At 50.5% G+C, this 14,294-nt stretch overlaps 1 protein-coding gene across 1 annotated transcript in view; it reads left to right on the forward strand.

Moving 5' to 3' along the window:
- The window catches only part of ARMC9 (armadillo repeat containing 9), a 46,094-nt gene that overhangs the window by 28,070 nt on the left and 3,730 nt on the right, over positions 1-14,294 (forward strand). Inside the window, exons 6-10 of the mRNA XM_045294295.1 lie at positions 4,965-5,055; positions 6,310-6,433; positions 10,008-10,147; positions 11,919-11,995; positions 13,962-14,036. Coding sequence (XP_045150230.1) covers positions 4,965-5,055; positions 6,310-6,433; positions 10,008-10,147; positions 11,919-11,995; positions 13,962-14,036 — 507 coding nt within the window. The remainder of the gene's footprint in view (positions 1-4,964; positions 5,056-6,309; positions 6,434-10,007; positions 10,148-11,918; positions 11,996-13,961; positions 14,037-14,294) is intronic.

Raw genomic sequence — 14,294 nt, forward strand, 5'->3', positions numbered from 1 at the left:
CTAGCCTCCTTGTTGAGTTTCTTTCCCTGTGATCTATCTTTCTCAGAGAGCAGTGTATTGAAGTTACCCACTATAATTGTTGAGGCTGTGATTTATTTTTTTCATTTTTTGGAGAATTTGATGTATTCAGTGGGTCTCTTGTTCGAGGAATATATGTATAAAGTGCTTAGTGGTTCTTTGTCTACCATTCCCTTGAGCATTGTATAGTGTCCCTCCTCATCTCTTTTTATGGTTTGCACTTTGAGGTCAATTTTATCCAAGATAGGATTGTAACCCCTGATTTTTTTTTTAATTGCTGCTTGCTTGATATGTTTTTCTCCAGCCTTTGATTCCCAACCTATTTTTGTCTGTTGCCTTGAGATGTGTCTCCTGTAGGCAGCAGATGGATGGGTTGTTTTCTAAGCCAATCTGCTAGCCTCAGTCTTTTAATGTCAGATTCAGGCCATTGATATTGAGTTATTAGATCCATCTGCGGACTCTGATGTCATCTTATACATTTTGTGTTGGGTGTTTTCCTACTCCCTTTGTTATGTTGTGCGTGTGTGTGTGTGTGTGTTTCATTCTTGACTTCTTTCCACCCTTAAACCAATGCCATCTTGGGGGTCTGTTTTCTCTTTGTTGCCCTCTGGGTGAGGTTGTTCTATGTGGTGGTCTCTTATTTATGCTTGGTGAGTGTTGTTCTGCCCATACTGGGTTGGCAAGAATCTTTTGTAGGACTAGGTTTGTTTTTTCTAACATATTCTTTGAGTTTTTCCTTGTCTGGGAAGATTCTTACTTCTCCATATATCTTGATCAATAATTTGACTGGATAGAGTGTTTTGGGGTTTGCATTATTTTCCTTCAATTTTTGGAATATGTTACTCCACTCTCTCCTCTTCTTCATAGTTTCTGCTGATAGGTGTGAGCATATTCTTATTTGGGAACCTTTATATGTGATTGCTTGTTTTTCCCTAGCTGCTCTCATGATTTTCTCCTCTTCCTCAGAGTTGGATAGTATAATTATGTGCCTTTGTGACTTCTTCTTGGGATTCAGTCTAGCTGGTGTTCTTTCAGCCTCCTGACTGGTTGCCTGGTTTTCATTCATTAAGCTGGGGAAGTTTTCCTCTAAGAATTCTCTCAGAATTGTTGCAGATGACTTTTTTGTTGTGTCTTCCTCCAGTCATCCAATTATTCTGATGCTATCCCTCTTCGAGGCATCAGACATAGCTCTTAGGTTTTCTTCCGCTTCTCTGACAATCTTATTAGATTTTTGTTCACGTTTGTTAGTCTGCTTGACTGTCCTCCAAGTCACTGGTATGGTTCTCGTCCTCCTCCAGTCAGTTGGTGAAGTCCATGAGTCTGCTACTGGTTTTTGTTATCTCGTCCCTAAGCTCTTGTATTTCCCTTTCATGTATGGTCATTATCTCCTCTGTCATTTCATCTTTTTGCTGTATTGTTTCCCTCATATCCTGTATGACTCCAAGCAGCATTCTGAAAATTTCTTTCTGTGGCAGCTCAATGTCTGCTTCTTCTTTGCATGTTGTTAGGCTCAGGACATCTTCTGAAACTGCCTTTTGTTTCTCTTGATTTTTTGTTGTTGTTGGGGGCGTTGGGTCTGGTTGCTGTTTGTGTTGCGTTGTTTTAGAGGAGCCTGGTGCCTTTTTCCAGAGAGTTGAAGAGCACTGTGCTCTTTCTGGGAGACTAGTAGGAATGCTTCTTCAAACTGCCTGCAGCTAATTGCACTATGGAATTGGCCTCCCCCTTTATCCTCCTGTGGATTCACTCTTTCCCTAGTCAACCAGTATTCTGTTATTTGGAGGACACGTTAGATGGTCCTCTTGGGACGCCGGTTGGATGGTTGTGGACTCGCAAGGATGGTGTTGCACTGGATGATCTCACTAGAAGCCATGATGGTGTGGCTCACTCCAGCTTGGGCACTGCAGAGGGCGTGCAGGGGTGCTGCTGCTATGGGAGTGCCACAGAAGACAGGAGAAGGTGGGTGGGATTTCCCCAGCCACATGTTAAGCGCTGCAGAGGGTAGGTGGACGGAATTTCCCCCGGAGGAAGGTGGGAGGGATCTCCCCAGCCTAGGGTTATGCTGCAGAGGGTGGAGCTCTCCCAGCTAGGTGGAGGGCAGGCATAAATGCCCTAGGCTAAGGGGAGTAGCCTGGAGGTGGCAGTGGTGTGTGAGGTAAAGGAGAAGAAAAAAACGGCTAGCCAAGACTGTGGTGGGAAAGTGAAGAGAGAGAAACAAAAGGAACGCTATGGCTGAGCCCCGAGCCCTGACAGTGCCCCGAGGTGGTGGCAAGCTGTGGCTGTGTTGAGATCAAGCCCTGGGCTGGCTCCAAATGATCCTGGATTTGGCCGACACTGTGGCGGGGCTAAGGTTAGACCCTAGCTGGCCTTCACTGTGGTAAACCAAAAGCCCCCAGCTCCTCAAAACCCAGTGGATCTGTGCCTCCTTACCTTTATGATGCTCCTCCTGTGACCCGGCAGTGTTGAATTTCCCTCTAATAACTCTCCAGCGCCGAGTTTCGGTGTTACTCAGTCGCCATCTTGCCTGAAATCAGCGAATGTTGAGTGTATTTTCATATCTTACACTGTGCACTCTTTCCCTTCACCCACGTTTCTGATGTTCCTCCCCATGGGGAAAGGGGGTGTTATACGTTGATAATTGTGGCCTGTTTCCCCTTTCCCCCCCTTCTTCCCCATCTTTCCCCTACCCTCATGGTATCACTACTCTCACTACTGTTCCTTAGGGGTTTATCTGTCCTGGATTCCATGTTTCAAAACCTCTTATATTTACCAATGCACATGCTCTGGTTTAGCTGGATTTGTAAGGTAGAACTGGGTCATGATCGTGGCATGGAAGATGCATTAAAGAACTAGAGGAATGTTGTGTCTTTAATTGGTGCTATACCACACCCTGGCTGATTCATTCCTTGTGACCCTTCAGTGAGGGGATGCCAATTGTCTACAGATGGGCTTTGGAGCTCCACTCTGACCCCCCTCACTTGCATCGATATGATTGTTTTGAGTTGTCTGACACTCGATACCTCATCCCTTCAACATCTCGTGATCACACAGGCTGGTGTGCTTCTTCCATGTGGGCTTTGTTGCTTCTGAGCTAGATGGCCGCTTGTTTACCTTCAAGCCTTTAAGATCCCAGACGCTATATCTTTTGACAGCCGGGCACCATCAGCTTTCTTCACCACATTTGCTGATGCACCCATTTTGTCTTCAGCAATCGTTTTGGAAAAATGAGCATCACAGAATGCCAGGGTATTAGAACAAGGAGTTGTTGCATTAAGGGAGGGCTTGTGTAGAGGCCCAATGTTTGTCTGCTACCTTAATACTTAACAAATAAATATGTGTGCATAGACCTACATCCCTATCATTGTATATTAGTATATTTACATAGATACATGCCTGTACATATAGATTGAGTCTCTTGATCCCAATGTCTATAATCTCTTCTGTCTTTAATCCTGCCTTGTTAGAGCACGTCCTTTTCTCTCTTTTTACTCTTCATTGTGAATTAGGTGAAGCGTTACAGAGCAAATCCGTTTTCCACTCAACAGTTCAACCCATTTGTTTCTTGTCACTGATTGCAACGCCCACAAAGTCACATCACTCATCTCAAGCTCCTCTCCATATTTCCCATTTGTATTCCTCTGAATTTGGTCCCTGGGTAACGCTACCCTTTTGATCCCGAGTGATTGGTTATTCTAAGGAGCGCTACTTCCTTAGTGTGTGGTTCCTCTCGCAGATGTATAGTTTGGCTGGAAAGTGAGTACAGACATGAAGGGTGACCCGGATGGAGTGCATCTTTTAGTTAATGGCTTCCAGAGAAAATATGCATGGGAAACACATTTTTGAGACTGTGTATGATGGAAATTGCCTTTATCCTATGTAAAGCATTCTGAGGAGACCTGGTGGTGTAGAGGCTATGCGTTGGCCTGCGATCCACAAGGTCAGCAGTTCAAAACCACCAGCAACTATGCTGGCAAACAGTTGTACTCTTGGAAACCCCAGGGGGTCATTATGCGTCAGCATTGACTGGATAGCAGCAAGTTTGTCTTGTTGCATATGCGCATATGCTTAGAATTCTGCTTGGTCATGAATTTCCCTTGAAGCTTTTGAGGGCCTTGCTTACTTTCCAGCCAAACAACAGAGTGCTCTGTAATAGGAGCAGTAATGCTTGAGGGGTGGGCCCTCCTTAGAACAGTGGTTCTCAACCTTCCTCATGCCATGATCCTTTAATAATTCATATTGTTGTGACCCCCCCCAACCATAAAATTATTTTCACTGCTACTTCATAACTGTAATTTTGCTGCTGTTATGAATCAGGTGACCCCTAGGAAAGGGTCGTCCCACCCACAAAGGGGTTGCGACCCACAGGTTGAGAGCCACTGCCTTAGAAGAACCCACTGTAAGATCAAAGGGCAGTATTTCCCCAAGGACAAAGTTCAGAAGGCCAGAGGACAGGAAAGGAAAGCAGAAGCAGTGGAGACACCAGGAGGAAGTGGGGTAAGTGATGCTATGTCGTGGGGATTTCAGTCTATGCCGTGAAACAAGTATGTCTGGATGGTTGAATGGAAAAACCATCTGCTCTGTACACCTTCACCCAATTCACAGCAGAACAGTTTCAGAACCCACTTACTGGGGGTGCCCTAATAAACTCCCATGCGGGGCTGGATCTTCTCTCGTAATGTGGAACCCCAGCACCCACAGACAAGCGCAAGTGCTTCCTGTGCTGGGGCCTCCAATCTCACCAGTGCTTCGTGCCGTGAGTGCATTTCGTGTGGAAGGCTGAATCACTTCTCTCCGTTGAGTGTCATCAAGTCCCAGTTGAGAATCAGGACGTCTGTTTAACCCGCCTGCAGTGCGGGCTTGCAGGGGGTGGGCCCCTGGTCCTGCGGAAGCGGCCTGTGCCCGTCTCCCTCCTTGCTCACTCACGCGCTCCCCTGGTGTGTTTCCCTCAGAGGAGCGTGCTCCAGCTGCTGCACGCACAGAGCGAGGCAGTGCGCCAGTACATGGCCCGGCTCATCAACGCGTTCGCCTCCCTCGCCGAAGGTAAGACTGCATCCAAGTTCTCCCCCGCCTGCACCTCTACGGCCTCTCCCATGCACCTAAGGTAGCTTTAACGCTTCCAAGACCTTTGGTGAAAATGTGTTGTTGGCTTCGTGCTCTTGTGGTTATCGGTAATTCTGAGCTTCCTTTGCAGACCCCCTGCTTTTCCTTTCGTACGCCTCTGGTTGCGTAGCGTCCTTCTAGCTGATGAACAAGGGCACAGAGCTAGGTCGCTTTCTGTAGTTTGCTGCTTAAGCCAACGGAAGGTTCGTGAAACAATGAAAGCAGATTCCCAGACACGCTCCACTTTCTTCAGAGGACAGTGCCCTCTTCAAGCGGGAGGGTTTGAACATTGCACAGAGAATGCAATGCTGCCGTCACTGAATCCGACATGACCTTGCAGAGTGATGGTGTCTCGCTGAGTTCTGATTGGTTTGCACTCCTGCTAACACATAAACGGGTATTCAAGCATCCATTTGTTGGTTGTGCCGTCCCTTTATCCAGCATTTATTACAGACTGGGTTCTGTGCTGGGGACCACTTACATCATATCGGCAGGATTAATATTTCACGTGAGGAGCCCGGAGGCATAGTGGGTTATATACATTGAGCTGCTAGCTGTAAGGTCAGAAGTTTGAATCCATCAGCTGCTCCAAGGGGGAAAAATGAGGCTTCCTGCTCTCATAAAGTCTAAAAAGTCTTAAAAACCCAAAGGGGCAATTTTATCCGGTCCTATGGGGGCACTGTGAGTTGTAATCCACTCGATGACGGTTGGTTGGGTTTGGGATCAATGTGGAGGACCGTGGCAGACTGGTGACAATCCACAGTCCATTTGTGGGTTCCGGGTATGCTTCCCTATCTCTTCTCCAGACACGGACATGTCTAGAAATGGGCGGGCAGCATGGCCCAAGCACTGCATGGCTGCTTCTCTGTAAGGGGTGGGGGGGGCAGGGTGGTCACCACACACAGTCTTCTTCCTCTCCCCCTGCCCTCTTAGAACTGAGTATTGGGTCAACAAAGATGACTTATGTTGAGAATTCCCACAAAAGCGGTTTCCCAGTCACTGGATAGTTGAATGCCTAAAGCCAACTGTGGAGAAGAAATGTTTCCGTAGCTTCCTTAGCCCATAAAATGGCCCAGATTCCGCATGTGTGGCCACGTCTCCCAAGGGAGCACGCACTTGATTTCGTGTAAGAGGAACCCTTTCCCTCTGCCACCCCCACCCTGAGCCCCGCGCTGTCGTTGGTTGCGTTGTCAGGCCGCCTTTACCTCACCCAGAACACGAAGGTGCTGCGGATGCTGGAGGAGCGGCTGAAGGCAGAGCACAAGGACGTCGTCACCCGGGAGAACATCCTGGGGGCCTTGCAGAAGTTCAGTCTCAGGTGAGCAGCTCGCAGTGGTGGCTCCTGCCAGCGTGGCAAGCCCGGGGGACAGAGCAGGACTCTGCAGGACCCGCTGTCCGTCTGTTGGAAGCAGACTGCGCTGTCGTGCTCCTACAGCACGGCTCATGAGCGTGAGCCACTGACCATTTGGTTAGCTACTCTACCACCAGGGCTCCTCTGAGTTTCCTAGCCAAACAAGGGCTTGGGTGGTTCTCCAAGGGAGACCTTGAAAGCTTTCCTCCGATTGGCTCTACCGCCCTCCTCACGGCTGCTGCTTCGGGTGGAGGAAGACATCTTCCAAAGACATCCTGCGTTCTGTTGAACGCTGTCTAGTGCCAGCGACGTGCCGGCTCGTCTCAGGCTTCCAGAGGTTTCGAGACATAGAGGCGAGTGAACTGTGTTTGAGCACGGGAGCTTCAGCCCACAGGAGCGCACCGTGTGCAGTGGGAGACTCACAGAGATGGATGATTGCTGCAGAAAGTGAGGAGTCCCTGTGTGGCCGTCAGGGTGAGACCTGCCCGGCCCCTTGTCCACCCACCTCTATCGTGTCTCAGTGTGTACCTGTCGTGCCTCGGAACTGTCCCACGTCAAGAGTGCTATAATTGGATACTCCTTGAGCCCTCTTAGTGTCCTTCTAGCACCCTCTCTTTCTCTCTCTTAAAAAAAAAGTTATTGCCAGCATCGTTGAGGTACCATTCCATTAAAAAAATCACCGATTTTCAGCACTACTCAATGGTTTAATACACTTACATCCATGTACCTCCGTCATCACAGTGTGATTTTAGAACATTTTCATGACACGCACTTACAGCTGCTCCCCATCTCCACCTGCCCTAGGCTCCCACTAATCGACCTCCTCTGCAGAGTTTCCTTTTACGGACACATCCCTGGAATCGTATAATAATGCATTCTTTTATACGTGGGCTCCTGTCACTCAGCATCATGTTTTCGGTCCAGCCTACACTGTAGCCTGTATCCGTGCTTTGACGTGAATAGCGTTCCTTTCCATTTCTCAAACGTGGCTGCACCACGTTTATGTGTCCATTCAGCAGCTGGTGGACATTTGGGTCATTTCCACTTTTTGGCTTTTGTGAATAATGCTACCGTGGACATGGACACACAGGTCTCTGTGTGGACAGTTTCCCTCCTCCTGGGCAAATGTGGGAGAGGATTGCTGGGCCACGTGGTGATGCTTCCAGCCTGGGTGCCCCTCGTCTTAGGCTTGGTTCTCTGGAGATGCAAAACCACAGACACTTCTATATGCAGAGAGTTTATATATATATATAGCGAGGACATGGTTCCCACAGTTGCAGAGGTCGGCAAGTCCAAGTTCAAGAGTCACATGCTGGCTGGAGACTTCCCCTGGCTCACCTAACTGAAGAGGCTGAATAGGCCAAGACTGACTGGCAGGTCAGACTGGCTTCTGGCTACAGAAGCAAATGAGGTTGGTAGGAAAGAGCACTCTGCTGGCAACCCTGGAGATCATCACCTAATGCATCAGACCGCTGGCTCAAGTCCAGAGGACTAGAAGTCAGCCGATGAGCCAAATGCAAGAACCAGACCAAGCGAAGAGCAAGCAGTATTTTCCACAGTGTCCGCTTATATTGGAAGCAGGCCACACCCTTGAGGTGATCTCATCATGGAGATTACTACACCTTAACCACACAACCACTGAGAACCCTGGCCCAGCCACGACACAACGCGTGCCCTGTCCCACCCCTCGTGACCACCTGTCTTCTCTTGGACTTTATTGAGCATTCTAATACTTTGAGTCCTCAGCCTTTTCTGATGGCCAGTCTTCATCTGAACCTACCTCCTTCCCAAAACGTGGTATCTGACCGACTCTCACTAGTAGCCTGAAGCCTACCGTGAGACAGTCCACGTGGGGGGAGGAGGGGACCGAAGCTGGTGCCAGGAAGGGGTTGATAACCATTTATTACCCACCACTTATCAGATCCCTGCCAAGGAAAGTCTCTTTGTTCTAAACACAGGAATCGAAAGCGATCTACGGGATCTCCAGAGTTCTGCGTGGCGCTTCCTGCAACCACACGGAGTGCTGTGTTCCTTTGTGTGCCCTGAGACAGCTTAAGTAGAAGGTGACTCCCTTGGGAAGTGTATTTTGGAAATCCAGGAAGTGTAGGTCAGGGACAGAGATAAGAGGGTGAGGAAACACCTCTTCGTGGTACTGCAGATATTTACTGACGATGCTCTGACCAGTAACTCGGGTTTCTCTGTTCTGGGAATGTGCTTCGAAGTCTGGACACAGCCTTCTAGGGTCTCTGCAGCGAATGTAGAAAATAGTGGGGCTTGTGAGGCTTACACAGGGAAGTGCCGTGAGCACCGTGCTCTCGGTCACCAGGCCGGCCGGGCCGAGCATGGAAGCCCACACATACAGACAGAGGTCTGCTCCCTGGTTCCCCTCCTGCTCACCAGGAGGGCCCTGGGGTGGTGCCTCTGTGCTGTCTGCACTGTTCAGAGACATCGAGTGGTTTTCAGAGAACCCATCTTAAGGCTGACGCGATGGCGGTCATCAGCATATGTTTGGATGAAGCCCTGGGTTTTTCCAAAATTGTACGCCTGGGATCTGAGTGGAAAATGGATTCATTTATCAACGGTGCCACCTGGAGATCATTGAACAGCCCGGTTCTAGAAAGCTCTGAATCAAGCTGGCGCTCAGCTGCTGTGTTTGCTTTTGTTTTGACAGCAGCCTGGAGTTTCCCCTCTAAAACTAGAGCTCAGATGAGAATCTGCTTGTCCAAGAATGACCTTTCCTGGCCCTGTTTCCTTGGAAGCCCAGGACCTACCAAAAAATATCTCTTAAAAAATCTGAAGTCACACACTCTGCTCATTTTGAACATTGGAAAGGAGGCTTTTCAAGCATCAGCCCTGCTGCCTCTCTTCCTTTCAGCCCCAAATAGGATCCCCAAGCATTGAAGGAGCAGCCGCTGTCTGGATTGTGGGGCTCTGGCAGCGGGGTGCTCTGTGTTGCCTGCCGTCGGGTCACTGCCGACGCGTCTGAGATAGTTAGAGTTTATTGTGCCAACCTGTTGGGTTAATCGAAGGGCAGAGAGATAAATGGCTCGGGGAGCCTCACCTTTCTAGTTCTCGGGTCTCTTGCTTCCTGATGGTTGGACCAGGGTGCAGCTGCCTTAGCCAGTTCCCTGCTTCAGCTGGCAAGGCTCACTTCCTGCAAGACATCCCCGAGGAGCAGCCACAAGTTCAGTCGACCTGATGCAGCCCTGGGTGCTGGAGCAGCCCTGTGGAGACCCCTGCCAGTGCTGAGATGCTTACACATTCACTGACTCGGCTTTCCCCCTGCAGTCGGCATCATTGTGTCTGTTTTGTGAGATGGAGGAGGACTTTGTGGATTGGTGTCAGACATATGGGCTAATGTTGGACTTGTGGGCTTGGGCAGCACTGGGTTGGGATGTTTTCTTGATGTGCACTTACCCGTTATATAAAACGCTCTCTAATACACATGAGTTTCTGTGGATTTGTTTCCCTAAAGTAGCCAGACTAACACACGGCCCTTCACTGACCACGGGTTTATAAACAATGGTCCCTTCCGTCCTAGGCGTCCACTGCAGACAGCGATGATTGGAGACGGCCTGGTCCTCTGGCTGGTGGACACGCTCAAAGACCCCGACGGCTTGTCTGACTACACTCTGGCGTACTCGGTGGCCCTGCTCATGAACCTCTGCCTGCGCAGCGCAGGTCCCACCGCCTCCTCTCAGGCACCCCGGTTCTGTTTCGGTGTGGTGGGGCGGGGGGTGGCCCTCCTATCTGGGTTACCAGCCAGCCTGATGTGCTTTTCTTTTGGGCTCCCTTATAGACGCCCCCCACCCTCACTGCCATCAAGCCCGTTCTGACTCATCGTGAGCCCCTCGTAGGGTGTCTGAGGCTGTAAATCTTTACAGGGAGCAGACAGCCTCACCTTTCACTTGAGGGCCCCGTAGGGGCTTGAACCACCAACCCTGTGGCTAGCTACCCAATGCCGAGCCACCAGGGCCCCTTGAAAAGGAAACTGATACAGAGGGGGCCTTATTTGTGGAAAAGCATTTCCATCTGGGTCAGACTCAAAACCGTCTACCGTCGAGTGGATTCTGACTTACAGCAACCCCAGAGAACAAGGTAGAACTGCCCCTGTGGCTTCCCAGTGGGGGAGAACGCCTCCTCTTTCTCCCACGGGGGCCGGATGCAGGTGTAAACTGTTAGGGAGCCCTGTTGGTTCCGCGGTTCAGCACCCGCCCGTAACGGAAAGGTCAGCAGTTCAGAGGCCCTGGCAGCTGCTCTGCTGGAGAACAGTGTGGCAGGCTGCCCCCGGAAGATGGCAGCCTTGGAGACCCACAGGGGCAGTCCCCCTCCCCGCCGGAGAGTCACTCTGAGCCGGATGGACGGGAAGGCAGTGGGTGATGGAGCAGAAGGCAAAATCCCATCCGGCCTTGGGAATAATATTTCATGTGTGTGTCTGTACGGTGCCTACAGTTAAAGTCAAATTCGCTACGCCCGTCTTCCTTTCCATGCCATCGGTCAACGGTAGGAAGTGAAGAATTACGATCCTTTTCATCTGAAAGAGAAACGGGAAGCATTTTCTCCAAGAGAAGACCGCATGAAGATGGTGCCAGGCACAAGGATCTTAAACTTTTCATGACCCGTGGGGCATGCAGTGCCCACTTCGAGATTGTCTCTGAGGTGTGGTGGGAGACTGCTAGCCTACTTGTAGTGCATGCCCCATCTGGTGGGAGCTGGTGTAACTTTGGGGATCTGAAGAAGCAGGCCGCACCCCACCGACCCCGGTACCACTGACCTCTTGGGACACATGTGTCCCACTAATTGTGTAGCAATCCATCTTACCTCAAAAAAATTCTTTTTCATTCATTCAAAATGCCTTCCATTACTAAAAGCGCATGGTTTTGTCAAAACATTCAAAGCAGAAAATAATTCAATCGAGAGGATCAGCACTTGTTTCCTGCTCTTTATCACAGTGGTATCCCCACCTTAGCCCCTCAAGATGGGGAGTCACTTGTTGTTACTGACTTGATCAGTGTAGGTAGTGAATCTAGACCTTCTCCGAGTACCAGCCCATTTAAACAAACTTAACCGAGATCAAAGAAGCGTCTGTAGAGTCAATGCCACGCAGCGGCGTGGCTGACCTCAGTCTGAGCATCTGCCGTGTGCAGAGCAAAGGGTTTCCCCGATCAGTTGGCCCCTGGATTTCTTCCCCAACCATTGCTCTACCCTCAGGTGCTCTGTCACAGAGCCGCCAGCTGTGTGTGTTCATTGAGCCAATGGTGACGGATTTCCGTCTTTTGCATCAAAAATGACAACGTCACCCCAAGTCTTTGATTTCAGTACATTTGGCAAATGGCACACTGCCTCTCCTCATTGCCCTCAGCAGACTTTAAGTGATGGTGGGGTTCATAGGGAACTGCTTTTGAGTTCAGAAATATCACACTGGGGGTTGATTGCGATTGTCCCCCTACAGGGAAGAAGATGTGTGCCAGAGTGCCCGGCCTCGTGCTGAAAGTGCTCTCCGATCTGCTTGGCCATGAGAACCATGAGGTACGTGGTCAGCCGGCTCGCCTTGGGCTTGGGAGAACCTACCTTCCTGAGGCCTCACAGGTCCGGGTGGGAGGCCGGCCAAGGGCGGTCAGTACCTTTGAAAAACGGGCAGAGTTGTCAAATGCTGTCTGGTCCATAGACTGTGCCTGTGCTTCACGCTCCTGGGTGATCCCCTCTGCACTGCGCCGCTCCTCAGTTACTGACCAGGTTGTGCTCCAAAGGCCAGGGCGTTGTGTGAGCAAAACGGATGATGATCACATCTTGACCCGACTGCCACATTTCCTGCTTCCCATAACTGCCAGTCCACTGAGCCATGTGCCGCAGCCCAGTGGACACACGGTCATCTCCTTCTCGGTCAGCGTGGGTCATTCTCCTCTCAGCCCTGGTGCTCGTTACTGCCAGAGGCACACTGTGAATGCTCAGAGTAATCGGGCTGTAGGTTTTTCTCTTTCTTCTTTTTCCCCATCAGATTAGTGAAAATCACAAGGGCAATAATAAGTCCACATGTTTAAGAAGGGTGGGGGGGCGAGACGCCGCCTGGTTTCTTCAGCACCTGCCACGTGGCTGCTCCATGCTGGCTTGATGCGGGTTCACCTCTGTGGGTAAGAGATGATGGATCCTGGCCTCAGAGCTCACAACAGGGAGGCAGACGTGTTGCTTTACAAAGACGGTGTTCAGCACATTAGAGGAGGTGTGTTGAAGATGCTCTGGTTAGGTAGTACAGACCCTGCCTGGAGAGTTCAGGAGGGGCTTCTGAGCGGGTTTTCCAGGGTGAATCAGAATGCCACTCGGCCATGCAGAGAAATGAGGTCCGGTTTGTGGCAGATCCAACCTGACAAACCTGGAAAACGTGAAGCTGAGTGAAGAGAGCCAGTCACCGAGGGACAGACTGCATCTGCTCTCCCTTATCTGCAACGCAGAGCAAGGGGATGCGTAGAGAGCAGAGCTCATGCCATGCCGTGAGCCGGGGGAGAGGCAAGAGGAGTCACCGTGTGACGAGCATGGTGACAGAGAACTGGGCAGCGAGGGTGGTTAATGGTCGCTCAGCGTGATTAATGCCGTTGGTGCCCCCGAAATGTACAGGTGAAACATGCTGGATAGGTAAATGTTGTGTTAGATGTTTTTTTTTTTTAATAGTTTTTAAAAGGATGGATCACAGTTTTCCAGCTAAATAAGTGGGGGGCGATGGGGGACATCCCAGGAGAGTGAGCGGCAGGGGTAGAGGCTTGTGCACCCTGATGTGTGTTGGAGAGTGAGGGGTTCCCTCAAATTGCGTGGGCTCCCTTGAGCATAAACTTCATGGAGCTGGCAGAGAGTCCAGCCCTCGGGGGGTTGGGTGCTGCCTTGAGGAGTTAGGTTTTCCTCGGGAAGGTGTCCCAGGTGAGGAAAGGGGGGATTTGGCCCAAGTTGTAGGCATGTGGCCGTGAGATGTGTTTGGATGAAAGGGATCGACATTGAGGGAGGAGACTCGTTTGGAGAGTTGATGTAGCGTAGGTGACGGGTAGGAGAAAGGCAAGACTTCCCACCCCTAGTCACAGTCTCAGAAACCACAGGGAGGGGCCGGTTCTCACCTGCCCAGAGGGCCGCTGTGCGTGGACATGGACTCGCTGGTCATGAGTTTGGTTGCGTGAGATCATGGATGGTGTTGGTTTAGCACGGCACATCGCAGGGGACATGGATGGCTCCACAGTGTCCAGACCGAGTGATGGTGAGCTTAGAAATGGCATTGGTTAAACTCTGGGACACGTGCGAGCCAGCGTCGGAGGGAAGTGAGGAATCTGGGTTTGAACTCTTGGTTGTCCCAGTGACTGAGCATGCAAATGGCGTGTGTGCAGTTAGGACACAGGTCCTGGGGCAGGAAGGTTGTGGGGTTGTGTGTCCTCAGGCCCCTTAGCTGTGTTCTCCTCAAGAGTGGTGTTGGATAGTCTTTGAAAACTTGCAGCTGACTGCCTTTTCTCCCCTAAAGATACAGCCGTACGTGAATGGAGCTCTGTACAGCATCCTTTCGATCCCTTCTATCCGGGAGGAGGCCAAGGCCATGGTAAGAGCATGCTTGGCAAACTCGTCAGCTGCTATCAGAAGTTCAGAAGCCGTCAGAGCAAGGGGGTCCCAGACCGAGCTTCCTGGAAGGGTTTCCGATGGTCTATAAACTACTACTTGAGATTGTGGGCAAAATATCTACCAGCAATTTTCTGTGGAGAGAGTCGACAGAGCATATGAGATTCCCAAGGGGACCCCAAATTCCAAATAGTCAGTAGCCACCGTGTTGGAAACCTCCCAGCAGATCCAGAATCGTTAC

This window comes from Echinops telfairi, unplaced genomic scaffold (genome assembly GCF_000313985.2).
Source record: "Echinops telfairi isolate 266 unplaced genomic scaffold, ASM31398v2 ScPeMD7_3;HRSCAF=10, whole genome shotgun sequence".
Taxonomy (NCBI): domain Eukaryota; kingdom Metazoa; phylum Chordata; class Mammalia; order Afrosoricida; family Tenrecidae; genus Echinops; species Echinops telfairi.